Below are 27,532 nucleotides of genomic sequence, written 5' to 3'. Positions count from 1 at the left end.
ACTCACATGGTTGATTAAAACTGGCACATCTAAGTAGGCAGGCATCCGTGATAAATCTCTCCACATAGACCGACCTCTGCACTGTCGACTCTCACCGATGTCTGTCTGCAATCGGGACCGGGAAGACTAACCTAAAAGTGAGACTTGTAGTGCTCGTGGAGCGCAGCGTGGAAGAGATGACTTTGATGACGGTGCGAAGGACGCTCTATGTGGACAGCTTTACCCCGGATGCCTAAATACTTAGACGTGTCGGTTTTAATCAACCATGTGAGTTGCTAAATGTTGTACCTTCATTAAATGTAACCATATTGCTACACTTAGAGGCGCCTCTTTTCTCTTTTTATACTCAGTTGTGACATGACGCTACTTGTATATCAAGACATCGCTTGTATGTCAAGTCAAAAGTTATTTTAAAATTTTGCTCGTCTTGCAAAATGCTCTCAAACCAAGGTTTTACTGCAAGTATAAACTGTTAAATACTTTTCTCATCAGCAGTATATAGCAGTCTTGTGACTTCTATCAGTGTCTGGTTAAAGTTTGTATGAGGCGTTTTCATTCTCCTCTTGACTGTCCTATGAGGCTGCATGACCCCTGACCCTGCTGATTAGCCCTGTACTGATCACATGCACCCTCCCAAGAAAAAAAAAAAGAATTCTCTAGCAATACATGCCAAACTGAGCATGGGCAGACCCTAGACCCCAAAGGCTCTGTCTTATCAGGAGATCGACTGGGGACTTTGAAAGAAGGGGAGGATCAGAGAAGACAGGATCAAACAGCCTTTTTACACAATGTGGAGGATTAACCCCTTTAGAGTCCACAGTAAGTATAACAAGCATGCTCTGCTGCATTCAGACTGATTTTACTGTTGTGGGTTTAGTAACAGGTAAAATATCTTAAAGTGACACTAAACGTTTGTTTATTTAAAAAAAAAAAAAAAATGTCATACCTGCCTCCACTGTGCCGTTCGTTTTGCACAGAGTGGCCCCGAACCTCGTCTTCTGGGGTCCCTCGGCGGCTGTCTCTGCTCCTCCCCACATCAGATAACCCGCTGGGAGAAGCGCTCTCCCGGGTGGTTAACTTGCGGGCGCGCTCCCGAGTCCAGCATTTGGCGTCCATAAAGGCCAAATGCAGGACTCGGCCCTGGCGCCCGCATCATTGAATTTGATCGACCGCAGCAGGAGCCGATGGCTGCGCTGCTGTCAATCTATCCAATCAAGAGCTACTAAGCTTTACAGGGTGGTGTTATCTTTGAGCCTTCATCTCCGTTTTTAGATTAGAAAGTAGGCAATGACCCTGCATAATGCCTGAAAAAAGAAATGGTGCTGCCTTCCTGGAGAGAAGAGCAGATGAAAGCATTGTCAGGTAATACTATATTGTGAAGAGCTGAGTGGCACATTTTTATTTATTTTTTATGCAAGAGGAGGGAAGAATAAAGTTATAGTTCTGCTTCCAATCCACACTAAGAAGCACTGTTAAAGGTTTGTTGAATTTGGTTAAAATGTGATTAGTGCGTGTGGCCACATTATCACAGCTGCAATGTTTTAATAGATGTTTTGAGCAATTTGCCGGTCGATATTGTTTTTTGCTTATAGTTGCACTAAATTGCTTATATCTGCTCAAAGCAGAACAGCAAAGACTCGACGGCTTCAGGAGACGTGTACCTCTAGGATGTGACCTAATGAAATATTTCGTAGCACTAATCTATTGCTGTAAGCTACGTTCAGAATCGTACTTCAATGCTCTTACTTTATTTTTTTGTATCTACATAATTGGTAATTATGTCAACAATTTATGAGTCAGCCATTACACATTTTACCAATTAGTTGCACTAAAAAACGGATCTGCTCACATAATCCCCCTCATAGGCACTTTATCAATTATGCTTTCCAGAAATAAGAGATCTCGGAAAATGATTTTCTGCACCGTGTACAATACTGATGAGCCTGTTTGTGGCATTGATGTTTACATTACTGTGCTTTCAGTATTTCCATTTTGTGTTTGCAATAACAACTATGACCTCATGACCTGAAATGAAGTGCAGTGACTCTGGCAGACCTCATTCGGCAACGGTGGGAGAGTTGGAACCTCTGTGAGGTTTTTATCACAGTCTGCTTCCCATTGTGGATTTTCTTCTTCAATTCCTGTCTGAGATGTGTGGTCATTTGGAGAGAAAGTGAGTGGGGACAAAGCAAAGAGAACCATTTTTTATTTATTTATTTTTTTAACAGCACTCAATAGGGCCTCAGAATTTGTTCTGGAGCTGGCACATAGATTTCACAGTGATTACTGTAATGATCTCTGTCGTCTCTCCCCCTCGATAACCCAACTTTGGGGGTATCTTGCTGGAATGGTCACCACTGTCTTTCTCTTTATAACCCAGGTCTGGGAGTATCTTGCTGGATCACTATCCACTCTCCCTTGATAACCTAGCTGTGGGAGTATCTTGCTGGAATGATCATTATTGTCTTAAGCTGGCCATAAATGGAGTGATTTTCTTTCCTGCAGCCAAGGGTTGCAGGAAAGGAAATTGATGTTTTCCCTATTAACACCAATTTCCGTCCGCTAGGAATAATCACATGTAAGATCCGACATGCTAGTTGTATACATTCAGCCTGCCTATACATGGTTCGAATCTTGGCCAGTCCCTGTTGAACTGGCTGAAATTCAAATGATCTATGGCTGGCTTTACTCCCAGACCTGGGATATCAAAAAAGACGATGATACCCATACCGGCAAGATACTCCCAGACCTGGGTTATTAAGAGAGAGACAATAATGCTCATTCCAGAAAGATACTCCCAAAGTTGGGTTATCAAGGTAGAGTCAATAGTGGCCCTACCAGCAAGATACTCCAAAACCTGGGTTATCAAAAGAAAGACAATAGTGACCATACTAGCACAATGCTCCCAGCTCTGGGTTTATATCTTGTTGGAATGATCACTATTTTTAGTCTCCGTTGATATCCCAAATCTGGTAGCATCCTGTAAGGCTTCATGTACACTAGCGTACACTGGCAACTCCTAAACTTGACTTTAGCTGCACTTGGCGTTTTTTTTACCAAAGCTCCTAAACTCAACTTCATAACCCCCTATGTGTCCATGTACACATAGGCTTTAGTAGAGTTTAGACTAGGGGTCGACCGATATATCGGCCGGCCGATATATCGGCCGATATTTGGCGTTATTTACTTAATCGGCATCGGCCGATTGTGCTGATAAAAAAGGCCGATTATAACTTCAGCCGTGACTTGCAAATGACTTCTGTAATAGAAGTTAATGCAAGTTGCCTTAAGTTATCTGTGAAGTTTTCTTCTCTCCTCCTCTGGGCAGCCTGCCAAGTCTGATAAGAAGATACATTGTATCTTTCAGGTTCTTTTTATCAATAGACTGAACTCCGTGGAGAAGTTCTCAGTTTAACCATTTAAAGACTAAATCTTTTCTGACACTTGTTGCTTACAAGTAAAAATCCTGTATTTTCTGCTAGAAAATCACTTAGAACCCCCAAACATTATATATATTTTTTTAGCAGAGACCCTAGGGAATAAAATGGTGATTGTTGCAATATTTTATGTCACACGGTATTTGCGCAGCGGTCTTTCAAACGCAATTTAAAAAAAAAAAAATACAGTAATGAATTAAAAAAAAAAAACCTAAGCAGTAAAGTTAGCCCATTTTTTTTCATCCAAAAGTTTTGATTACCTGTTTTTGTGTATTTAATATTTTTTTTTTTTTTTTCGTTTTCTAAATTATACATACAAGTGAACTGATTGGAGGTTTGTTTTGTTTAATGTTTAAATGAAAAAAAATTTCTGTATTACTTAAGGTTGCTTTCACACTGGAGCAGGCATGCGTTGATGGTAAAACGCTGCTAGTTTTAGCGGCGCTTTACCGTCATTTTAGAGGCGCTATTCGGCTGCTAGCGGGGCGCTTATAACCCAGCTAGCGGCCGAGGAAGGGGTTAAATGCGCCCCTGAAGCGCCGCTGCCAAAACGCTTTGCAGGCGCTTCGGCAGCGGTGCACATTCATTTCAATGGGCAGGAGTGGTGGAGGAGCGGTATTGCACCGCTCCAAAGATGCCATTTGCAGGACTTTTTTTACATCCTGCCAGCGCATCGCCTCAGTGTGAAAGCACTCGGGATATCACACTGAGACTGCAGGGGAGCCATTTTACAGGCACTTTACAGGCGCTATTTTTAGCCCAAAAGCGCCTGAAAAACGCCCCAGTGTAAAAATCTAACTGTTAGATTTTATGAGATGAAGGGAAAAAAGAAAAAAAAAAAAATCGGCCAAATATATCGGCCCAAAAAAATCGGCATCACATATCGGCCATCGGCCACCGCGATTTCTAAATATCGGCATCGGCATCGGCCAGAGAAAAACCCATATCGGTCGACCTCTAGTTTAGACGCAATTAAACCTCCCTTTCCTGAATGCTCCTGTGTTCAGGATAGGAACGTTTTGACCGCCGGACGTGGGAAACCGTGAAACGCTGCAAAATCACGGCACGGTTTTGCGTTTTCCCGTGGCCACATTAAATGTAGGCCTGGTGTACATGAAGCCTAATGGTTTTCTCTCCTTTTTTCTTTAGCATTGGGATGGCTGCTCTGCTCGAGCCAATAGACAAGCCTGTGATTTCAATGGTCAACCTTATTGAATAAATCATTGCAAAAAGTTATGATCAGGTGCTGAAACTTTACGTGTGTAATGTAGAAATGAGTATCCCCATTGGCTTGTACCCAAGTCGTAATATTTGACTTCTGTATTAACCAATGGTGATACTTGCCTTTTTCTGGCCTGGTTTTGTTCTGTCATGGGAAAACGGGAAAGTGAACCAAAAACATTATTTTTGGCAATGGTGATTACAGCAAAGTAGTTTATGTATAAAGAAGCCACTCGTGTTCCTGGTGTGATACTGCAATTATTGTGTTCTTTCTATAAAATTCCTTGAATTTTAGTGCAACACATAAATATAGCAATTTTCCATTTGCAGTATTTGTGTCACCTCTGATGTAAAACATTCAGCCTCAGTTGTACTGTTTACCATGTATATTATGCATACTCGGGATTGAAAGATCACTCCACTCTTGGTAGGTCTTCATTCTTTAATTCTGCAGTTATAGAAATGTGCAATTGCATCCATATTTAGAGTTTGACATTTAAATCCTGTTGCCATGGGACCCCATTCCAGCAATATGCTACTAGAGAGCTAGGTTTTGCATAATTTCTACAAAGTATACAGTGAAATACTTTGTTTTTATCACATAGAGTTGCTTCAGAACCTACTGCACATTATATATATATATATTATTCTTAGGCTTTATGCACACTGGCAGCTCCTAAATTTGAGTTTAGGAGCTATTGGTGTTGTGTTTTTTTTAGCCAAAGCTCCTAAACTCAACTCCATAAAAGCCTATGTGTTAATGTATAGATAGGCTTTTAGCAAAGTTTAGGAGCTGGCACGTTTATGTGAGCTTCAACCTCCCTCTCCTGAATGCGGAAGAATCACGTTCAGGATAGGAACGTTTTGACTGCCGGCCTCAGGAAAACATGGCGCTATGTTGCTGCATTTTGCGCTTTGCCACGGTAAATGTAGACAGGGTTCACATGAAGCCTTAGATCATGTAAGCAGAAGAAAACATGGCCTTCCTTGTTGTAAACGCTTAGTTTATTTCTGAAGTGTGGGACATGGACCTCCTAGTACAGGGTTTCTCAACCTTTTTCAGTCAAGGCAGCCTTTAAAATTATGGACAGTCTTGAGGCCCCCCATTCTAAAATATTAAAACTATTCTGATAGTTTTACATAATGCAGTAACATTAATACACATGGTACAGCAAATGTTAAAGGTGATTTATTCTTCGAAAGCAAATACACTTTTGCAAATTGGTACTGACTAGTATTCCAATGTTTCTCTTCTCCCTCAGTTTTTCTTAATCAATTAGCTAATGAGACCCCAAAGCCGATGGAGAGAGGCAAGAGGGTCAAACAAGGATGATATGCAGGCAACTGATATCCTTCTTATCAACTGATGTCATTGGTCGTTATGAGGTTGGCAGCTTGAAGGTTGTAATGGTGTACAATGAAAAGCTGTAGTTGTGTAACTAAAAGGCAAGTTTCATTCACCCACTGTCTTGTATAAAATCTCAAGGTAATTTTTAGGCATTTTGCCAAGGCACCCCGAAGAAACCTCAAGGCACCCCAGCCAACTGCCCCCCCCCCCCCCCCCCCCTCTCCTTCTCTCCTTCCCTCCTGTGCCTTTAAATCTGGCCATACATAGATACTAATTTGTCCACTTCAGCAGGGACGAGCCGAGATTCGCTCCATCTATGGACAGGCTGATTGTACTCAAGTCGACCCGTCGATCAACTTCCATACAACCAGCCTGTTGGACTTTTTACATGTGATTACTGCCAGTGGCTATAGCTGCTAGCAGGAATCGTTGTGTTCTGCTGGCCAGGAAGGCTCCCCTTCCCTTCCACCTGCAGAACACAGTGAGACATTCCCCTATCAACACTGTGTTGCTGGGGGAATTGAGCGATTTTTCTTTCCTTTCACCCGTGGTAGACTAAAAAGAAAATGTAATTATATATGGGCTGCTTAAGGTCCCATTCACACCTGAATGTTTTGTAGCTTGAAGCTCCAAATTTTCAATATCCAAAATGCCATTGTTTTCAGTTGTGCTTGTTCATACCTGAGAGCACGGTCTCTTGAAGTTTGTTCGAAAAAGTACATGAGCTTTTTCCACCTAATCGGATTTTCCGCAGACAACGCATCAGACTTTTGTCTGGAGGGTGTTGGCCAGGAACTTGTCTTGCATACAAACCACACACAATTGTGGGCCAACAAACACGAACATAGTGACGTACTATGTGGCTTTTCAGCTCTTTAGCGCCACCCTTTGGGCACCTTCTGCTAATGTTGTGTTTGGAGAGCATTGATTCCAAGCATGCGTGTTTGTACTTTGGACTTTTTGTCTGACGGACTTGTGTACACACGATTGGAAAATCTGACAGACCATTGTCCACGGAAAATTTATAAGCCTGCCATCCAACATTTTGTCCATGGAAAATCCGACAACAATTGTCCGATGGAGCATACAAACTGTTGGATTTTAGGCCAAAAGTCTGTCAACACACAATTCCCATCGGAAAATCCGATTGTGTGTACGAAGCTTTAGACTTCAATTGGCGAGCCTGAAAAACACACATATTGCTATTTTTTTTCCCTAGTAACTAACTTTCCATTGGATTAAAAAGAAAAAAAAAAAAAAAAAAGCTCAAGCCTGAGATGCCTACACAAATGAGCACGAATGCCACTATGAACGCTAAAAAAAAGCCAGTAAAACGACCAAATGATGTTTGGTCTGTATGTGACTGAAGCCTAATTGAAGAGAAATAGTTAGGATTTTGATTCTAACTCAAAGGTTGTCCAACTTGTTGGCAAATCCCTGTGATTAACAGGTAATTACTCCCTTTATCTCTAGAAAACAAAAAGCCTCTTTCCAGCATACGGGTTGCGTTGCATATTCCTCATTATTGTGGAGAGAGATTGCACAGAACCTGGCAGGTCTGCGATCTTGGCCACAACGGTGCACTTGCTGGCTTATCTCTTACTATTTACAAGTTTGGCCAGCAATGCATTTCCAGAATCATTTGTCTCCTGCAGCAATCTCACATCCACAGAATCCACTATGGAGCCATTTTTCAGCGTCTGCAAAAAAACGGCATGACTACATTATAAAACAAGATTCATCTATTCAGTGTGGGGATCTTAGTAAGAGCAGAATATTTAAATAAGCCTATATTTAATTTAGCCATGCCATGGCTCTGTGTTTTGTATATTTGCAGAAGCTTTTTTTCATTAGCGACACTGATGCAAATCCATATTTGCTCTGTCTGTCTATTGAACGTACAGTAGTTGGTGAGAACGCTTGATCTGCTGAGAACAGTACGCATCAGTTCTGGGCTTGTTGTTTTTGTAACCTGGCCAGCACATTGTATTTCGGGATGTAGAGAGGAACTTGGTCTGTCTGGAGAAATGGAGAGTATACATAAATTATTTCTTAACAAGGACAATTAAGAAACAATGCATTTCTGTATGTAGGAGTATTTTGCTGAAAATGTACTTTCGTTTGAAGCTATTGTTTTCTGTGACTCCTTGTTGAGGAAAGATCCGGTTTCACGGTCCATTGAATGTGTTTTTGTGGGTTTTTTTGTTTGTTTTTGTTTTTGTTCTTTTTTTTCTTCAGTTAATGTTGTTTTTGAGTATTTTATTACTATAACTTCACTTTATTTTTGTCATTATGCATAGTTTTTTTTTTCACTTTAATTGTGGAAATTCTATGTATTTTCCCTGCTAAAGTAGCTATTTTACTTATACTAGAAGGAAAAATGAATTTCATTGTAATAAGGATTACCTGTTTCTCATTGCATCACAGAAAGCCTAATGTACAACCCAATTCAAAAAAAGTTGTGACATTTTGTGTAAAATCTACGTAAAAACAGAATGCAATGATTTACAAATCTCATTAATCCATATTTTATTCACAATAGAAAATATATCAAATGTTTAAACTGAGAAAATGTACATTTTAAGAAAATAATAAGGTCATTTTGAAAGTGATGGCAGCAACAGGTCTCAAAAAAGTTGGGACAGGTCCATGTTTACCACAGTGTAGCATCCCCTCTTCTTTTAACAGCGCTCTGTAAATGTCTGGAAACTGAGGAGACCAGTTGCTGGAGTTTTGGGAGAAGACTGTTGTACCATTCTTGCCTGCTCTAAGATTCTAACTGCTCAACAATCCTGGGTCGTCTTTGTTAAATTTTTCGCTTGAAGATCCACTATTTTTAATTTTTTAATGGTCTGGACTGCAGGCAGGCCACTTACAGTGCCTTGAAAAAAAAAAATCATACCCCTTGAAATTTTCCACATTTTGTTATGTTACAACCAAAAATGTAAATGTATTTTTATGGGATTGTATGTGATAGACCAACACAAAGTAGCACATAATTGTGAAGTGGAAGGAAAATTGATAAATGGTTTTCAATTTTTTTTACAAATATCTGAAAAGTGTGGCGTGCATTTGTATTCAGCCCCCCTGAGACAATACTTTGTAGAACCACCTTTCACTGCAATTACAGCTGCAAGTCTTTTTGGGGATGTCTCTACCAGCTTTGCACATCTAGAGAGTGACATTTTTGCCCATTCTTCTTTGCAAAATAGCTCAATCTCTGTCAGATTGGATGGAGAGCGTCTGAACAGCAATGTTCAAGTCTTGCCACAGATTCTCAATTGGATTTACGTCTGGACTTTGACTGGGCCATTCTAAAACATGAATATGCTTTGATCTAAACCATGCCATTGTAGCTCTGGTTGTATGTTTAGGGTCTTTGCCCTACTGGTAGGTCAACCTTTGCCCCAATCTGAACAGGTTTTCTTCTAAGATTGCCCTGTGCTTGGCTCTGACCAGCCTCCTTGTCCCTGCTGAAGAAAAGCATCCCCACAACATGATGCTGCCACCACCTTGTTTCAGGGTGATGTGCAGTGTTAGTTTTCCGCCACACATAGTGTTTTGCTTTTATGCCAAAAAGTTAAATTTTTGTTTCATCTGACTAGAGCACCTTCTTCCACATGTTTTCTGTGTCCCCCATATGGCTTCTTGCAAACAGGACTTCTTATGTCTTTCTTTCAACAATGGCTTTCTTCTTGCCACCCTTCCATAAAGGCCAGATTTGTGGAGTGCACGACTAATAGTTGTCCTGTGGACAGATTCTCCCACCTGAGCTGTGGATCTCTGCAGCTCCTCCAGAGTGTCCATGCTTCGGGGTCCACTTCTCTAATTAATGCTCTCCTTGCCTGGCCTGTCAGTTTAGGTGGACGGCCATGTCTTGGTAGGTTTGCAGTTGTGCCATACTCTTTCCATTTTTAGATGATGGATCAGTACTCCGTGAGATGTTCAAAGCTTGGGATATTTTTTTTTAATCTAACCCTGCTTAAAACTTCTCCGCAATTTTATCTCTAACCTGTCTAGTGTGTTCGTTGGCCTTCATGATGCTGTTTGTTCACTAAGGTTCTCTAACAAACCTCCGAGGGATTCACAGAACAGCTGTATTTATACTGAGATTAAATTATAACCAGGTGAACTCTATTTACTAATTAGGTGACTTCTGAAAGCAATTGGTTCCACTAGATTTTAGTTAGGCCCCTTTCACACTGGGGCGGGAGGTGCGTTGGCGGTAAAGCGCCGCTATTTTTAGCAGAACATTATGCTAAAATAGCGCCACCTCTGCAGAGGCGCTTTGCCGGCGGTATAGCTGTGGTGTCCCATTGATTTCAAAGGGCAGGAGCGGTCTATACACCGCTCCAAAGATGCTGCTAGCAGGACTTTTTTTCAGCAGTGCCAGCGCACCGCTCCAGTGTGAAAGCCCTTGGGCTTCCACACTGGAGACACAGCAGCGGCTTTTTCAAGTCAGTTTGCAGGTGCTATTTTTAGCGCAATAGCGCCTGCAAACCTCCCCAGTGTGAAAGGGGTCTTAGGGGTATCAGAGTAAAGGGGGCTGAATACAAATGCAGGCCACACTGTTCAGATATTTATTTGTAAAACAATTTGAAATCCATTTATAATTTTCCTTCCACTTCACAACTAGGGGCCACTTTGTGTTGGTTTATCACATAAAATCCCAATAAAAAACATTTATTTTTGGTTGTAACATGACAAAATATGGAAAATTTCAAGAGGTATGAATACTTTTTCAAGGCACTGTAAGCACTCGGACTATTCTACTACGAAGCCATGCTGTTATTGATGCAGTATGCAATTTTAGCACTGTCCTGCTGAAATAGACAAGACCTTCACTGAAACGGACATCATCTGGATGGAAGCATATGTTGCTCTTAAACCTGGATATACTGTATCTTTCAGCACTGATGGTGCCTTTTAGGATGAGCAAGCTGCCCATTCCATACACATGAACGCACGCCTGTACCATCAGAGATGCAGGTTTTGAACTGAGCAGTGATAAAAAGCTGGAAGGTCCCTCTCCTCTTCAGTCCCGCGGACGTGGTGGCCATAGTTGCCAAAAAATGTCCACAGAAAAGTTTTTCCACTTTGCAACAGACCATTTTAAATCAGTTTTGGCCCTATAGAAGACTGTGGCATTTTGGGATTAGATTTGGCGGCTTCTTCTTTTCATGAAAACTTTACCTTACAGTTTTTTGATGTCATGGTAAAATGTGGTCATGGACAGTGATTTATAGAAGTATTCCTGAGCCCATTCAGTGACGTTCATTACAGAATCATGCCTGTTTTTAATGCCTGAGGACCCGAAGATCTCAGGCATCCAACATTGCGTTTCAGCCCTGCCCTTTGCATACAGAGATTTCTCCAGGTTCTCAGAATCTTGATATTAAGTACTGTGAATGATGATAGATTTAAAGTCTTTGCAATTTACATTGAGGAACATTATTTTGAATTGGCTTGACATTTTTTAGACACAGCTTTTCACAGATTGGTGAGCCTCTGTCCATCTTTACTTCTGAGACGCTCTGAATCTCTAAGATGCTCTTTTTATATCCAATCATGTTACTGTTCTGTTGCCAATTAACCTAATTAAACGTTCTTCCAACTCTTTCTTCTTAGTACCACGTAGTCAGCTTTTTGTTGCCCTGTCCCAACTTTTTTTGAGTTATGTTGCTGTTCATCAGTTTTAAAGTTACCTTATTTTATTCTTAAAATGGTACATTTTCTCAGTTTAAAAATTTGATATATTTTCTATTGTGAATAAAATATGGATTTATGAGATTTGCAAATCATTGCATTCTTTTTTTATGTAGATTTGAATAATTTAAACTTTTTTGTAATTGTGGCTGAATTTGAGAGCAACAGGTGGGTGAGAACTTGCTGCAATGTGACCCTTGTGGAATTTACTGCAGCCAACACACATTGTCATGAGAAAACTAGGGTGCATGAGCATTAAAACTGAACTTCACATAGATATAGATGTAGCATCCTGATGTTTAGGCAGGGTTGCTCCTAAATTTACCTGCCAGGTGTAGTTACCTTGGCTCATTGTTAGGGATCAATTGAGTTCACTCTAAGTCTGCTGCACTTCTCTCTTCTTCTGCCGCTGGGTGGCCGAGTACCTGGAGACATCAGATAAGAGAAGGGCAAAGCAAGGACAGCTTAGGAGTATATGCAGTATCTCAGCCAATGGACAGGGGTTTTCTTAAATCCCTTGGTCTGCTGGGAGAACCTGTATATTTGGGTGGAGTCAGGTGATCGGGGTTCTGTGCCACCTGGACGGCTGTCTGGGTGGATGTGTGTTGTACTGCCCAGGCTGCTAGGCCAGAGTTTGGGCCTATCCAGGGCACATCTTGCTGCTAGGCAGTCTGAGGGCCTATCCAGAAGCAAGAGAGGATTGCGGCTTGCAGTCCAGCCAGAAGTGACGGTTCTGCTGGCCGGAGAACCTGTCAAGTTCGGAGGTAGAGGGGAAGCTGTCGTCACTAAGGGATCATCCACCTTATTACCAGGGACCACAGTGAGTAGCTGTAGCAAGTACTGGAGCAGAATTCTCACCAACGGGACGGTGAAGAATCGGGGAAACTTCAGCAGGTGTGTCAAGCCAGGGACCCAGACAGCGGAGGTGATTCTTGCAGAGCAGCCTTGTGTGTCAAGCCAGGGACCGAGCAGGCCAGTGGGGTGAAGCTTGAGAAGTATCTGGAGTGCCAAGCTAGGGACCCAGCAGAGAAGCGGGGGTGATGCTTGACGAAGATACTACAGTGAAGATCCAAAGAGCTCAAGAGATTCAGTGGCAGTGAATCATCTAGTCTAGCGAGAGACTGGGAGCTCAGTGGGATGAAGAACTACAAGAAGTTATTCTAGTGGAAGTGACAGAACTGTTACACCTTGCGTTAGAAACTGTAAGACTATTGCCATAGGAGACAACATTCCTACACATGCAGATGTGGCGTCTTGCTGGATGCCTTTCCCTGCATGGCTGTCCACCTGTAGAAGTCTCGGAGTCTGCCAATTAGCATTGCAACTGCTTAAGGGTGTCCTGGCCCTAACCCTCTCTCCCAAAGTTCTGTTCAATAGAAATAAAATCTCTTTGCATTCAAGAAGTATCTGGCGCCCATGAATCTAGCTTGCATTACACCCACTATGCCTCACAATCCACTATGTACGGAAGGATGGCAGCAGTCCTTGGCTCTAAAGGTTCTTGTTAGACTAGAGGAGGCCTGGCACCTTGCTACATAAAAAATGCAATATAATTCAGCTCTGTATTTATTTATTAATGTATCCTTAAAAGTGGACTTTGCAGTAAAATGCAAACTCCACCTAACACATCTGGGTCCATCCCCATCATATATGGTGGAGTTGGTACATACACTTGCCTTACCCCAGACTGCTGTGCTGCAGAGGGTGATGTCCGGTTCTATCTGTGTAACCCAAATCTTGCAAGATGATGCTACAACTTCTTAGTGATGGAGGAGGTGGGCACAGATGGATATTTTAAGCAGACCTTACATTTTTACTGTATTTTTTTAATGTCCATGTATTTGTCTTAAAGGTAAACAATGCAGGTACCTGCATTTGACCTTGTATAAGACTTTTGCAGTCACTGCACAGCAGTGTTTGCACTGGGAGAAGCAGTTATGCTCTAGTGCAAGGTGCATGCTGATGGGAGGAGAGGGCAGACTGACACACAGGTTTTCTTATCATTGTTTTGCTTCTTAATTATTTGTTCAGTCACAAGCGTGGGAAGGAGTTCTATAAGGCAAGCTATAGGTTATGTAAATTTCTTTCCTTCTACCACAGATGAAAGCAAAGTAAGGCCCCTTTCACACTGGGGTGGTAGGGGGCGTCGGCGGTAAAACAGCGCTGTTTTACCGCGGTATTCGTCCGCTAGCGGTGCGGTTTTAACCCCCCACTGGCGGCCGAAAAAGGGTTAAAACCCCTCGTATAGCCGAGGTATTACCGCGGTATAGCCGCGCTGTCCCATTGATTTCAATGGGCAGGAGCGGTTTAGGAGCGGTGAATACACCGCTCCAAAGAAGCGGCTGACAGGAGATTTTTTTCTTCTCCTGCCAGCGCACCGCTTCAATGTGAAAGCCCTCTGGCTTTCACACTGAACAAACAGCAGCGGCTGTTTAGGGGCGGTTTGCAGGCGCTATTTTTAGCGCAATAACGCCTGCAAACCGCCCCAGTGAGAAAGGGGTCTAAATCTCTTGATTCCCTGATCAATAGTGACTGAATGCCTCTCGCAGTGCTTGTGTTCTGCCAGAGGGGGAGCTCTGAGCCTTCCTGGCAGTCAGAACACAGTGATTACTGTTAGCACCTATAGCTGCCGAGCGTAATTAGGGCTGGGGAAAAAAATCGATTTGAATCTTGAAATTTAAGCAAATCGTTTTTTTTTTTAGATTTTTTTTTTTTTTTTTTCCCCACCAGGACCGGCGTTGAAAACGCGTCAGTCCTGAGGAGCTGCGGGCAGGAGTTTTTAGGCAAGGCCGCGGCTTCGGCCTAGTCCACAAGGCCGGACGCCGCGGACTAGGCCGAAGCTGCGGCCTCGCCTAAAAACTCCTCGGGACCGGCGTGGTGTCCAAAAAAAAAAAACGCAGATTTTTTTTTTTTTTCTTTTTTTAGAAAATCGCCCAGCTCTAACCGTAATTGAATGTAAAAAATCCCACAGACTGGTTGTACTCAAGTCGATACAGCCAGCCTGCCCATAGGTGAATCAAATCTCTGCCGGTTCCTGCTGAACCAGCCACATTTGATCCATCTATGGTCGGCTTAAAGGGGTTGTAAACCCTTGTGTTTTTTCACCTTGATTCATCCTATGCCCCCCCCCCCCCCCCCCCCCCCATTTTACTCACCTGAGCCCGTGTGTTCCCTCGGCGGAAACGAGCTGTACCTCTCTGACCGGGGTTCTCAGCTCTTGATTGGATAGATTGATAGCAGCGCAGCCATTGGCTCCAGCTGCTGTTGAACACATCCAATGATGTGGGAAGCGGGGCCAAGTCCGGCATTCTGTGTCTATGCACACAAATGTTGGACTCAGGAGCGCGCCCGCAAGGTGACCCCCAGGGAGAGCGATTCTCCCAGGGGGTTTACCAATGCGAGGAGGAGCCGCGAGCGCCACCGGGGGACCCCAGAAGATGAGGTTTGGGGCCACACTGTGCAAAACGAACTGCACAGTGGAGGTTAGTATGATATAGTGGTGGTTGTTTAAAGAAAGGGGGGTTTACAACCCCTTTTAAGTGTTCACAGCAACAGAAAAAAAAAAGGTTTCCTGCACTGCCAGCTTATGGTGGGCTTTGTGGGCGAGGTGTGTAATTCTCAAACTTATCCCTTAGCAGGTAAAACTGCTGTCATGTATTTTTTATCTGCTTCCTTATCTGTTTGCCTGGAGTTCAGCTTTAAAGTTACAAGAGGTGTATTTAGGTGAAGGCAGGGGTCAGCAACCTTTTTCACATTGTGTCCATTTACAAGCATTAGACAACCAGCGTACGATAACACCCCATAGATCTCAGATGAATTCCTGAACCTTCAGACCTTAGATCCACCCCAGTTCCTGCACATTCAGACCTCAGATCCATCCCAATTCCTGCACCTTCAGACATACGATCAGTCCCTATTCCTGCACTTTTAGACGTCATCAAAAATGTAGGTGTTTTTCATTCATACTGTCTGCAGCCGCTGATTTCACTAGAACGAAACAGGTAGGTAGACAATGTCTGCAGCAGCAGGTGGGTCTATGTTTGTACTGGGAAGAGGGACGGCCTCTGAAACGTCAGGAGAACTAGATGGGCAGGCCGGGCTTTGCAGTTACGAGCCTTGTAAGCTGTCAGTTACAACCTGTGATAATGACATTATAATTGTAGGGAGGCAGGCCCCACTGGAAGATCCTCTGGTTCTACGTCGAGCCAGTACTAGCCTGTGTGGGTTCTATCAGAGAACATGGAGTGGGGGTGGGAAAGCTGTCAGAGAACATTAATGCGTGGAGGGGGTGAGCTGTCAGAACATAGTGTACGGAGGAGGATAATGTTGATAGCGAAATGTAGTGTAATGTTGAGAACACTGCAAATGCTTTCAGGTTGGAAAAATCCACAAAAATCCATATGATAATCTGTGTGAACTGACCCAACTGTCATTTCTGACAGCCAAATATGTAAAAAAAAATAATACTGTAGAAGTAAATGCAGAAGCACTACTGAGAAAATCAGAGATTTATTAATATTAGCAAAGTTAAATGGAGTCATAAACAGCACTGTAGTAAGTGTGTGTGTGTGTGTGTGTGTGTGTGTGTGTGTGTGTGTATATACAGTATTTCACAAAAGTGAGTACACCCCTCACATTTTTGTAAATCTTTTATTATATCTTTTCATGTGACAACACTGAAGAAATGACACTTTGCTACAATGTAAAGTAGTGAGTGTACAGCTTGTATAACAGTGTAAATTTGTCCCCTCAAAATAACTCAACACACAGCCATTAATGTCTAAACCACTGGCAACAAAAGAGTACACCCCTAAGTGAAAATGTCCAAATTGGGTCCAATTGGCCATTTTCTCTCCCCGATGTCATGTGACTCGTTAGTGTTACAAGGTCTCAGGTGTGAATGGGGAGCAGGTGTGTTAAATTTGGTGTTATCGCTCTCACTCTCTCATACTGGTCACTGGAAGCTCAACATGGCACCTCATGACAAAGAACTCTGAGGATCTGAAAAAAAAGAATTGTTATTCTACATAAAGATGGCCTAGGCTATAAGATTGCCAAGACCCTGAAGCTGAGCTGCAGCACGGTGGCCAAGACCATACAGCGGTTTAACAGGACAGGTTCCACTTTGAACAGGCCTAACCATGGTCAACTAAAAAAGTTGAGTGCACGTGCTCAGCGTCATATCCAGTGGTTGTCTTTGGGAAATAGACGTATGAGTGCTGCCAGCATTGTTGTAGAGGTTGAAGGGGTGGGGGGGTCAGTCTGTCAGTGCTCAGGCCATACGCCGCACACTGCATCAAATTGGTCTGCATGGCTGTCATCCAGGAAGGAAGCCTCTTCTAAAGATGATGCAAAAAGCCTGCAGTTTGCTGAAGATAAGCAAACTAAGGACATGGATTACTGGAACCATGTCCTGTGGTCTGATGAGACCAAGATAAATGTATTTGGTTTCGATGGCCACTTGGATAGTGGGGCATGAACCTGGACTCAGGGCGCCGTGTACATCTGACGATCAGCTGTTGAACTTCGGAGACTTTCGGCATCTTGTTTGTCCTCCGTACTGCGCCTGCGCAGTACAGGGTGGACACTATCCGATGGGGGACAGTATTCGACAAGACACTGGCACTAGGGAGCTACAGTTCATTGAGGGAACCATGAATGCCAGCATGTACTGTGACATACTGAAGCAGAGCATGACCCCCCTCCCTTAGGAAACTGGGCTGCAGGGCAGTATTCCAACAGAACGACCCCAAACACACCTCCAAGACGACCGCTGCCTTGCTAAAGAAGCTGATGGTAAAGGTGATGGACTGGCCAAGCATGTCTCCAGACCTAAACCCTATTGAGCATCAGTGGGGCATCTTCAAACGGAAGGTGGAGGAGCGCAAGGTCTCTAACATCCACCAGCTCTGTGATGTCATCATGGAGGAATGGAAGAGGACTCCAGTGGCAACCTGGGAAGCTCTGGTGAACTCCATATCCAAGAGGGTTAAGTCAGTGCTGGAAAATAATGGTGGCCACACAAAATATTGACACTTTGGACCCAATTTGAACATTTTCACTTTATTTTCTTTTCTTTATTCTTAGACCCCATTCGCACTGAGGCACTATAGCGCTAAAAATAGGGCCTGTAAAGTGCCTCTCCTTTCACTCCAATGCTTTCACACAGGAACGTGCACTGGCAGGACGCTAAAAAAAGTCCTGCAAGCAGCATCTTTGAGGAGCTGTTGGAGCGCCTCTGCCCATTGAAAAAAAAAAAACTCTGCATCGGAGCTTTTAACCCTTTTTCAGCCGTTAGCAGTGGTTAAAAGCGACCCGCTAGCGGCTGAAAAGTGCCCCAAAAATGACGGTAAAGCGCCACTAAAAACAGAGGCACGACGCCCGGGCGCTGCCGGCGTGAAAATACTCTCCCCCATCTCCCCTCCCCCCCCCCCCCCCCAAAAAAAAGATTTCAGCTTGTTTTTCAACTGAGTCGTACAGTTTTATAGGTCACATTAACCACTTTTGGACCGCTGCACGCTGATATATGTCCTAACTTTGAAGAGGAATATCGTTGTTATGGCAGCAACTAGCTGCCATAACCCCGGTATCCTCTTCTTCGGCTGGCGGTCCTTTTTCCGATAATAGTGGTCTCTGCAGTGGATTCGCCGTGCGATCACTTTTATTGGCGGCGGGAGAGGTTCCCCCCGCCGCTTACTGGAGCCGTTGGTAGCGGTGGAGGCGATCCGATCCTTTTTGGTATGGAGATGAGTGAGGGGAAGATGGCCTCCACCTGTTTCCATTCCATTGCTGGGCGGCAGCGACGTCAAAACGCCCATAGCTCTTAAAGGGCCATTTTATTTTTTGAATTTTTTTAAATGACAAATTTATTTATTTTTATTTATTGCATTTTAGTGTAAATCTGAGATCTGAGGTCTTTTTGACACCAGATCTCATATTTAAGAGGTCCGGTTTGTTTACATTCCTTGTAATAGGAATAAAAGTGACACAATTGATTTTTTTTTAAAAGAACAGTGTAAAAATAAAAGGTACAATAAATAAGAATTTTTTTTTTTTTTTTTTTTAAATGCGCCCGTTCCGCCGAGCTCGCGTGCACAAACAAACACATACGTGAGTAGCGTCCACAAATGAAAATGATGTTCAAACCACACATGTGTGGTATCATCGCGATCGGTAGAGCGAGTGCAGTAATTCTAGCCCTACCTCCTCTTTAACTCAAAACATGCAACCTGTAGAATTATTTTTTTTTTTTTTAAACGTTGCCCATGGAGATTTTTAAGGGTAAAACTTTGTCGCCATTCCACGAGAGGGCACAATTTTGAAACGCGACATGTTGGGTATCAATTTATTTGGCATAACATTATCTTTCACAATATAAAACGAATTTGGGCTAACTTTACTGTTGTCTTATTTTTATAATTCAAAAAAGTGTATTTTTTTCCAAAAAAAGTGCGCTTGTAAGACCGCTGCGCAAATACGGTTTTTAACTTGTAAACAACAAATCTCAGAAACAGAGGCTCGGTCCTTAAGTGGTTAAAGGTGGAAAAAGTTCTGAAATTATTTATCTTTGCGTCATCTTTTTACATCACAGAAACCTGACGTTTTACCAGGGGAGTGTAGACTCTTTATATCCACTTTGTGTGTGTGTGTGTATAATAATATAATTTTTACCAAAATATAGTACGTAATCTTGGTTGCTGATCCCTCATATAATTATTTGTACTTCTGGCCTATATAAGCAATATATTTCTTAAACCGCGTATAATGACGCTATTAGGGATTACTTTATTGCCATGCTCCAATCTAAAGTAACCTGATACTATGCTTTGAGAATGATTACGTCTGGCTTGTTTATGCTCTATTGTACAGTTGGTAGAAATCATCACTCCTTAATTCTTGGGGCCTCAGTGTGTTTGTTTCTTATTGGTTGAAATTATTTTCATGCCCAAGTAATTCTGCAGGGAATTGAGCTTTCTAGGATCTCTTTTTTTTATTATTATTTTTGTATTCCTATTTTGTTACCTTGTAATTATTGACATAAAGCCTATATCAAGGAAAGAAAAAAACACATGCAGTACATCTCTGCAATACATCCACTGTTTCCTGTATTTTCTCCCAAAAAAAAGAAAAAAAAAAAAAAAAACTACAGAAACATACAATTTGTTCTGCCAAAAATGCACTCCACTCTTTTATTGACCTATTGAGTGCTGACAGCGCACAGCAATTTAGTGGACTGACTGGTGTCAACCCTGCCCATTTATTTTTGTGCTTTGTATAACATGCGAAGTTCATGCCCCATGCTGATTGGAGCGCTCTTGCTAACTCAGCAGAGGGAATGTTTGAAGCGCTGCAGTGAGACCACTGCTTTCCTGCACACCAATGACCCATTTATGCAGCATGCTGACAGGCCACATTCTCTTTACTTTGCTGTGGAAAAGAAATAAACTGATTTTGACCTCTGTATCTGTAGGCACCCTGGAGCAATTTATCCTCAAATTTACACAATAAGAACTTTCACTTTTTCTTAGCAGCTCAGCTTCCCACTCCTCCCATCTTCCAACAATGACCAAGCAGCCTTCCTTTATCTAATCTTTATTTTAAGCACAGAGGAAGGGCTCTGGGAGTTGGAGCAGGGTGAGCTGGGATGCTGAAATCTAAAGAAATAAGTACTTTAACTGTGCATTTTGATGACCACGATGTCTATAATTACAGAGGTTAGTAATAGTATGTTTTAAGCATTTTGTCATCATGGGTTAGTACACCTTTTGAAAAAAAAAAAAAAAACACCTATGCATATCACCTTCTCTAGTATATTAAAAAGCAGTCCTACGTTTTTTTTAAAAAGATGCTTAATTTCCAAGGCAATTTTAAATGCTTTTAAACTGACATCTGCAGATGAAGTTCATCCCTTTTGATCTGTAAACGTGTAAACAAAAAGAAACCATGTTTCTTTTTATCTTTGTTGCAGAGACTGAGCAATGTTGTTGATAAACATTGGTTGGTGTTCTATCGAATAGTGCCCTCCGTCGAAAAATTACTCCACCGAACTCCACATGCGCAGTACGGAGCGTCACTCCAGCTTATTACCCGATCAGCTGTTGCGATGGCGCATGCGTAGTGCGACACGCTGAGGGAAAATTTTATTTTCCGATTCTTGCTGCAAAGGGTTAATGTTCTCCAATTCTGCCTCGCACTTGCGGGGTGTGTTCAGTATGTTGAAGGGTGTTTTTTTTTTTTTGCAAGGCAAAATTGGAGAATAACATTATCCCTTTGCAGCACTGAACCTGCCCATCAAGACAAAAAAAAAAAAAAAACGCCCTTCACTACACTGAACACGCCCCCGCAAGTGCAAGGCAGAATCTGAGAATAACATTGTCCCTCGGCGCTAGTCGGCTATTGTCTCCGACGCACTGTGCGTGCTCCGTCACAACATCTGATTGGGAAACCGCTAAGGTGACGTTCCGTACTGCACATGCGCAGCCCGCTGAGTCATTTTTCGACGGATTTGATAGAACACCGGCTGCTCCCTTTTTTTTTTTTTTTTTTTTTTTTTTTTTTTTTTTCAGCACCTCCAATTGCCGGGATTTTGTTTTACGTTTCAGCTGTCAACTGGGGAATCGCACTGACAGCTGAATGAGTTAGTGGTTGTTAAGGACGCGGAGGCCCCACTCCTTAACAACCAATAATTGCTGGCTTTTTTTCTTTTTTATTCTTTAGCTGTCAGGAAATCCCTCTGCAAGCTAAAAGAACAGAGCCTGAAAGTATCAGTTTCAGGTATTGGAGCATTTGCACGAGTACCGATTACTTGCTTAGTATCGGCACCAGTATTGGTAAAGGTGAAACCCTAATATTTACTTGTTTTAAAACATTTTTTACATTTCTTCAGCCACTTCATGGTTTCCATGCCTAAGCAAATGATGTCCTACATCCCAGGAGTCTTTGGGAGGGGAGGAGGGTCTTTTCTCAGCTAAGCACACTTTCCTGAATGCATGCTTGAGCTAAGGGCAGATGGAATCATCTGCCCATACGCAAGATGACTGCAGCCGGAAATGCTAGGAGGGTGTGTTTCAATTGATTTCTATGCAAAATAAAACATGGAGACATGGATGGATGGGGGAGTTTGCTTTGAATAACAAAAATGAATTAAATAGCATTTTTGGTTTGTGGTGCTCAGATGCAGTGTAGTTCCTCTTTAAGGTAAAGAAATGACCCAGTACAGTTACAACCCCCTCATCCCCAAGCACTGGCGACAGGTCCTGCACAATCTGCTCTGCTCCTCGAACTTCCGAGTTGTATATTGAGATAGGATAAGGGAGTGATTGGCTCCTGCAGCTGCTTGTCAAGAGCTGGGAGGTGGGGACAGAGTTGAGGCTTTCCGTGCGCTGTGTATTTCAATGGATGCACACCTCCCAGGCCAGGAGCGCACACATGCGGGTGTCTCCTTATCAGCCAAGACATCAGGAAGACATCCACAAACGGGGTTGGGAACAGTCCTAAAATGAAGACATATTTTTATAAAAGATTATACTTCTGTAAATCTAGACTTCATCTAAGATTAAAAAAAAAACAGGCTTCAGTATCACTTTAAACATTTCAAGTGCTTTTCTAGATCTACCCTGGCAAACTTCTTCCTCTACAGCACATATTTTGGCCTCGCTTTCATGTGTGGCTTTGTCCATCCCCGGGATTTGGCTGGGTTGTGGTTTATAGAGGTTTCACAGATCTGACAAAGCAGCAACTTTCAAGTGACAAACCTTGAAAACAAACACAAGGAAGTTCTTTAGTGTAAAGACTTTAGAGAAATGTGTGTCCAGCTCCATATCCAGCCAGAAACACCCGGCACCAGCCTCCGGAGATTTGAAAATGATCAGCTTTTCAATTGGCAAATGGGGATTTGTAAATATGTATAGCATTTATTTAATAGAGTTCACCATTTGTTTGAAACTTGCCTACCCTGTAATTTTGTGGGATTTAACTTTTTTTTTGTTTCTGTTTCCAGCTATCGTGGATGATGAAAGGCTTTCCGCAGAGGAAATGGATGAAAGGAGGCGACAAAACATTGCCTATGAGTATTTATGCCACCTAGAGGAAGCCAAAAGGTAAAAAAAAAAAAAAAAAAGTATTTGCATCCTTTTGTGTCAAAACCATCATCCATTGTTCTAGGGATTTCTTAGAAGATTTGCTTTAAAAATAGAAATAGGATGTTACATACAGCTCTCCTTTTTGGTTTATTAGTTAAAGGTGTTTTTTTTTCCTTGCAGAACTGTGCATGCTTAGGCAAAAAATACTGTGTAAAAAATGTGTCTACTTTTTCATCCTTGTGCTGTTTAAAGGGATAATCAAGGAAAACCTGAAGATGAGACACATCCTGCCTGTTTGGGGCTTTTGGTTTCCATGAAGGCAGTACTTAGTACAAAGCCTGTGGCTTCCAGTAACTTAAAGTGTTTATAAAGGCAGAAGGTTTTTTATCCTAATGCATTAAGATAAAAAGCCTTCTGTGTGCAGCAGCAGCCCCCCCCCCCCCCCCCCAACTTACTTGAGGTCCCTCTAGATCCAGCGATGTTGCAGGAGTGTCCGGGACTCCCCTCCTCATTGGTTGAGACAGCAGCCCGGCGCCATTGGCTCCTGCTGCTGTCAATGTCAGTCAACCAATGAAAGGAGAGAAAGGGGGCGGGGCTTCGTGTCTGAATGGACACAGGGATTTCGGCTCGGGTGCCCCCATAGCAGGCTGCTTGCTGTGGGGGCACTCAACAGAAGGGAGGGGCCAGGTACACCGAAGAGGGACCCAAGAAGTGGAGGATCTGGGCTGCTCTGTGCAAAACCATTACACAGGGCAGGTAAGTATAACATTTAACATTTGTAATTCTTACCCAAAAAAAAAACAAAAAAAACTTTAGTATCACTTTAAAGTGAACCTGACAAGTCCTAAAAAAACTTGTTGATGCCTGCTGGTTCATGTGTAAAGACATACGTGGTACGATTGCCCTATTCATGCTGGCAGCTTGGAAGGAGGAATCTCCAATGCTAGCTGTTGTATTTAAGCAGCCATGGTTCCTGCAGCTGTCTGAATTACCCAACTGTTACTGAGTCCAATAGGAGGCAGTTATTGTTTACTCAGTAGTTTTCCACCCCGCTGAGTACATTTTTTAATACAACTGCGTAGCAGGCAACCCAAAACTCCAATTTCTGCTGATTCAGTAATTTTGGCCAAAACTCGATCTGTGTATGGCCAGCTTTAGAAATCAAGATTCAAGATCATGCAATTAAAGTAGGAATCTGCCAAATGTAAGCATACTTTTGGAGCCTTTTGTGTGAAAATCAATTCCTGGAGCGCATTGGATCCTAGGACATGTTGTAAACAGGACCTCAACTTCTAGGTTGTGATTAAACTCTGTCCATCCTTGCATTGATGGGCACTGGTGAGGCTGCGCTGATGGGCCACTGGTGAGTATAATACACTCTTCAAATGTGCTTTAAAATGCATGTTTTTTTTTTTTTTTTATGATCAAGAAAATTATGACGTTATGCTGTTAGGCTGGTATAATAATGCTATAGGGCTGGTATGAAGTTATTTCCAGGGCTGGTTTTTTATTCCCAGTTCAGTCCTGGGACTATAGTATGCAGTTTGCACACATCACCGCTCATTTACCAGGCCGTTCCATGAATGAGAATGGCAGAAACCAAATGAATAATTCATTGGGGGATGGGGGGGGGGGGGGGGGGGGGCGGTTACACCGGCTTTAGTGTGGCCTCCATCTGGTTCCAGCTTCCCGGTCTGTTTTCAAAGCCCTCCCCTCTGCCTCTGCTGTGCTGTGGTCTGCCGCCCGTGGGACAGTACAGCAACAGGCTGCAGCAGGACACTCCACAGCCAGCTCAAGTGAGCCCTCAGCCGCCCAGACTCAGTGTGCTGTCACAGCACTGGACGAGGCCGCGGCCCAGCCAAGCGGCAACCAGCAAGTGAGCCTAACCCTGGACTGGACTTACTTTAAAATGTGGGAGGGGTTATCAAATTTATCTTCGGGCTGAAGCCCCTTGTCTTTTTCCCACCTAGTAACACCCCTGCTGCCAACACCATGTTTGACTGTTGGTATGGTGTTCTTTTTATGAAATGCTGTGTTAGTTTTATGCCAAATTTAATGTGACGCACACCTTTCAAAAAGTTCTTTTTGTCTCATCAGTCTACAGCAGGGGGTCAGCAACCCATCGATCGTAGGCTGCTGACCCCCACCTCCTACTGCTAGCTACCAGTCTTCGCCTTTAGCCTCCTCTGCCGAGCATTCGGTCTCCTCCCTCCCTCCCCTTCTGCCTCCTCCGCCGCTGTCATTTGTGAACAGCGGAGAGCGAGAGGCAGCACAGCTCAGAACAGATGGCAGGCAGAGGAGCTAGCCAAGCTAACTTTTCTAGTTAACACGCAGGTGATTGGTTGCTTAGGACCTAGCAACCAATCACCAGCTTGTTAATATGATAAGTCTCTTGGCCATTCCCCCCCCCCCGTTCAGAACTGTGCTGCTTCTTGGTCTCATGTGCACAGGTAGGATGCAATGGGGGAGAGGAGAGAGGACACTACTGTGTGTGTGTGTGTGTGTGTGTGTGTGTGTGTGTGTGTGTGTGTGTGGGGGGGTGTGATGTGAAGGGGGCAGTGGATACTGCTATGGGCAGGGCCACCCCCATAGCAGTGTCCTCTACCACCCTACACATCACGCCCCTCCAAATCCCTGCATTCTGAGGGGAGCGCTCTCCTGATCCCTGCATTCTGAGGGTAACGCGCTCCCCTGATCCCTGCATTCTGAGGGTAACGCGCTCCCCTGATCCCTGCATTCTGAGCATAACGCGCTCCCCTGATCCCTGCATTCTGAGCATAACGCGCTCCTGAACCCTGCACGCTCTTGTAATACTTTTTTCTTTCTCTGACATCACTGGACACAGAGCCACAGTAATAACTGATGGGTTATGTAGGTACCTTTAGGTATTGGACACTGGTCACCCTAATCAGGAAGTTCAACCCCCTATATAATCCCTCCCCTTCCAATGATACCTCAGTTTTTACGCCAGTGTCTTAGGTGTTGGACGTGTAAAGATGTCCTGTGCTGAAGCTCCAAAGGGAATATCCTGATATCCTATACTGGGGCAAGCCAGGCGAACCGGATCCATTCAAAGTGTCTTTTCATGGCCAAATTGGATGGTACCCGGGCCTCATGTCCGAAGAAACAAGGTTTTACCTGTAATGCTTCTCTTTTTAGAGAGCTGGACCCCGCAGATTAAAAAATGGTTTTAAACCTCCTAATTTCTGGCTGGGTGCTTTACAGGGCCAGAACTGCAGGATCCCCCTATTGGTAGGGGGCCCCAGTCTCTGACCCCACCGTGAGACGTGAAGATTGGGTCTGTGTATACAGCACCCTGCGGCTGGATAAGGTAAGAGGAGATTCCACAGAATTTTGAATTCTAGTAGGTTTTCTCCTTTAAGGTAGATGCATGCTATGCCTAGTGTGACCACCGGGGGGCTGCCAAGAGCACATACCTTCTCAAGCTGCTTCTGTCTCAGCGTTCCACGCTGCACAGCTCTTCCGACCGGCTCCAGGTAGGATTGGATGGGGGGATTTCTCCTTAGGAATGTTCCCCCCAGTCCAAGGGGAGGCCGCAGGTGGGCTGTAAGGCGTTTTTTATACCGCACTGTTGCCGCTGCTGCCGCCATTGCATCTATGTAGGTCCCATCGCTGCCGGCCTCTCTCCTTCCTCCTCCACCCTCAGCCTACCTCCATGCTCACTCCGGAAGGCTTGCGCGGGAAGCGTTCGTTTTCGAAAAAATGAAGGCGGGGCGGTAGGGGGGGCGGGGCTTCAGCTCAGCGTGCTCAGACGCCCACAGTGCCAGAAGCATGGCTACTTAAAGCACACTTTACAGGTGCTCTGAGCCTTGGAGGGACACAGAGCTGACAGTCGCATGTAAGGTGGGACACAGGCATTCTCCTAGGCTGCATTTACTAAGGTAACACCGGACTGGGCATTTGGTAGCAAGGCTTTTGCCAGACTACATCGCTCAGCAGTCAGTGTTCATTTTGGATACCTCACACCTTGTTGCTTTGCACTATGGGTAGAAGAGGTTCAAGTACCCCCAGAACCAGAGACACTAGTGGATCTCGTTCAGGTTCTGAGGACCCCCTGTCTGCTACATCCTCCCCCCCCCGAGGGGCCAGGGATGGCTGGACAGGGGGAGCTGTTGGGGTCTGGGGCTATACCTGCTTCCGGCACTTCAGCCCCTGTATACATTACACAAGAGGTTTTTTTCCTCAACCATTACTGGGTTAGAGGAAAGATTAATGGCCGTGATTACAGCTTCACTCAGTGGAAGAAAATGTGCTAGGCCTTCCTTTTGTTTCCCAAGACCCTCGAGCTGAGGAGCTCTGGGATAAAGGAGATGAATCCCTTTCAGGGGATCAGGATGGGACAGATAATTCCTCTTCGGAGGAATCAGGTGGAGAGGGACCCTCTGCGACTTCCCAAGAGGAGAAAGACTTAGTGCAGATCCTTACTGGATTGGTCCGTTCCACATTTAAGCTGCCCGTACCTGAAGCTGTTAAAGAATCCTCTTCTGCTTTGGGGTCACTGAAACCTTCCCAAGCAGCACAGGCTTTTCCTGTTCATAATTTGCTTGAAAAGCTCCTTTATTCTGAGTGGGATCACCCAGATAAGCGATTTCTTCCACCGAAAAAGTTTTCAACACTTTATCCTATGGAAGAAAAATGTATTAAGATGTGGGGAATGCCGGCCATTGATGCGGCCATTTCCTCTATAAATAGTAGTCTGACTTGTCCTGTAGACAACG

At 43.7% G+C, this 27,532-nt stretch overlaps 1 protein-coding gene across 2 annotated transcripts in view; it reads left to right on the top strand.

Moving 5' to 3' along the window:
• Window positions 1-27,532, top strand: part of IQGAP2 (IQ motif containing GTPase activating protein 2) — a 375,241-nt gene that overhangs the window by 60,900 nt on the left and 286,809 nt on the right. For both annotated transcript variants that reach the window (XM_073623999.1, XM_073624006.1), the window contains exon 2: window positions 22,712-22,811. In XM_073623999.1, coding sequence (XP_073480100.1) covers window positions 22,712-22,811 — 100 coding nt within the window. The remainder of the gene's footprint in view (window positions 1-22,711; window positions 22,812-27,532) is intronic.

Source organism: Aquarana catesbeiana, linkage group LG01 (assembly GCF_042186555.1).
Source record: "Aquarana catesbeiana isolate 2022-GZ linkage group LG01, ASM4218655v1, whole genome shotgun sequence".
NCBI classification, from domain to species: domain Eukaryota; kingdom Metazoa; phylum Chordata; class Amphibia; order Anura; family Ranidae; genus Aquarana; species Aquarana catesbeiana.
This window is presented reverse-complemented; position numbering and strand designations above follow the sequence as displayed.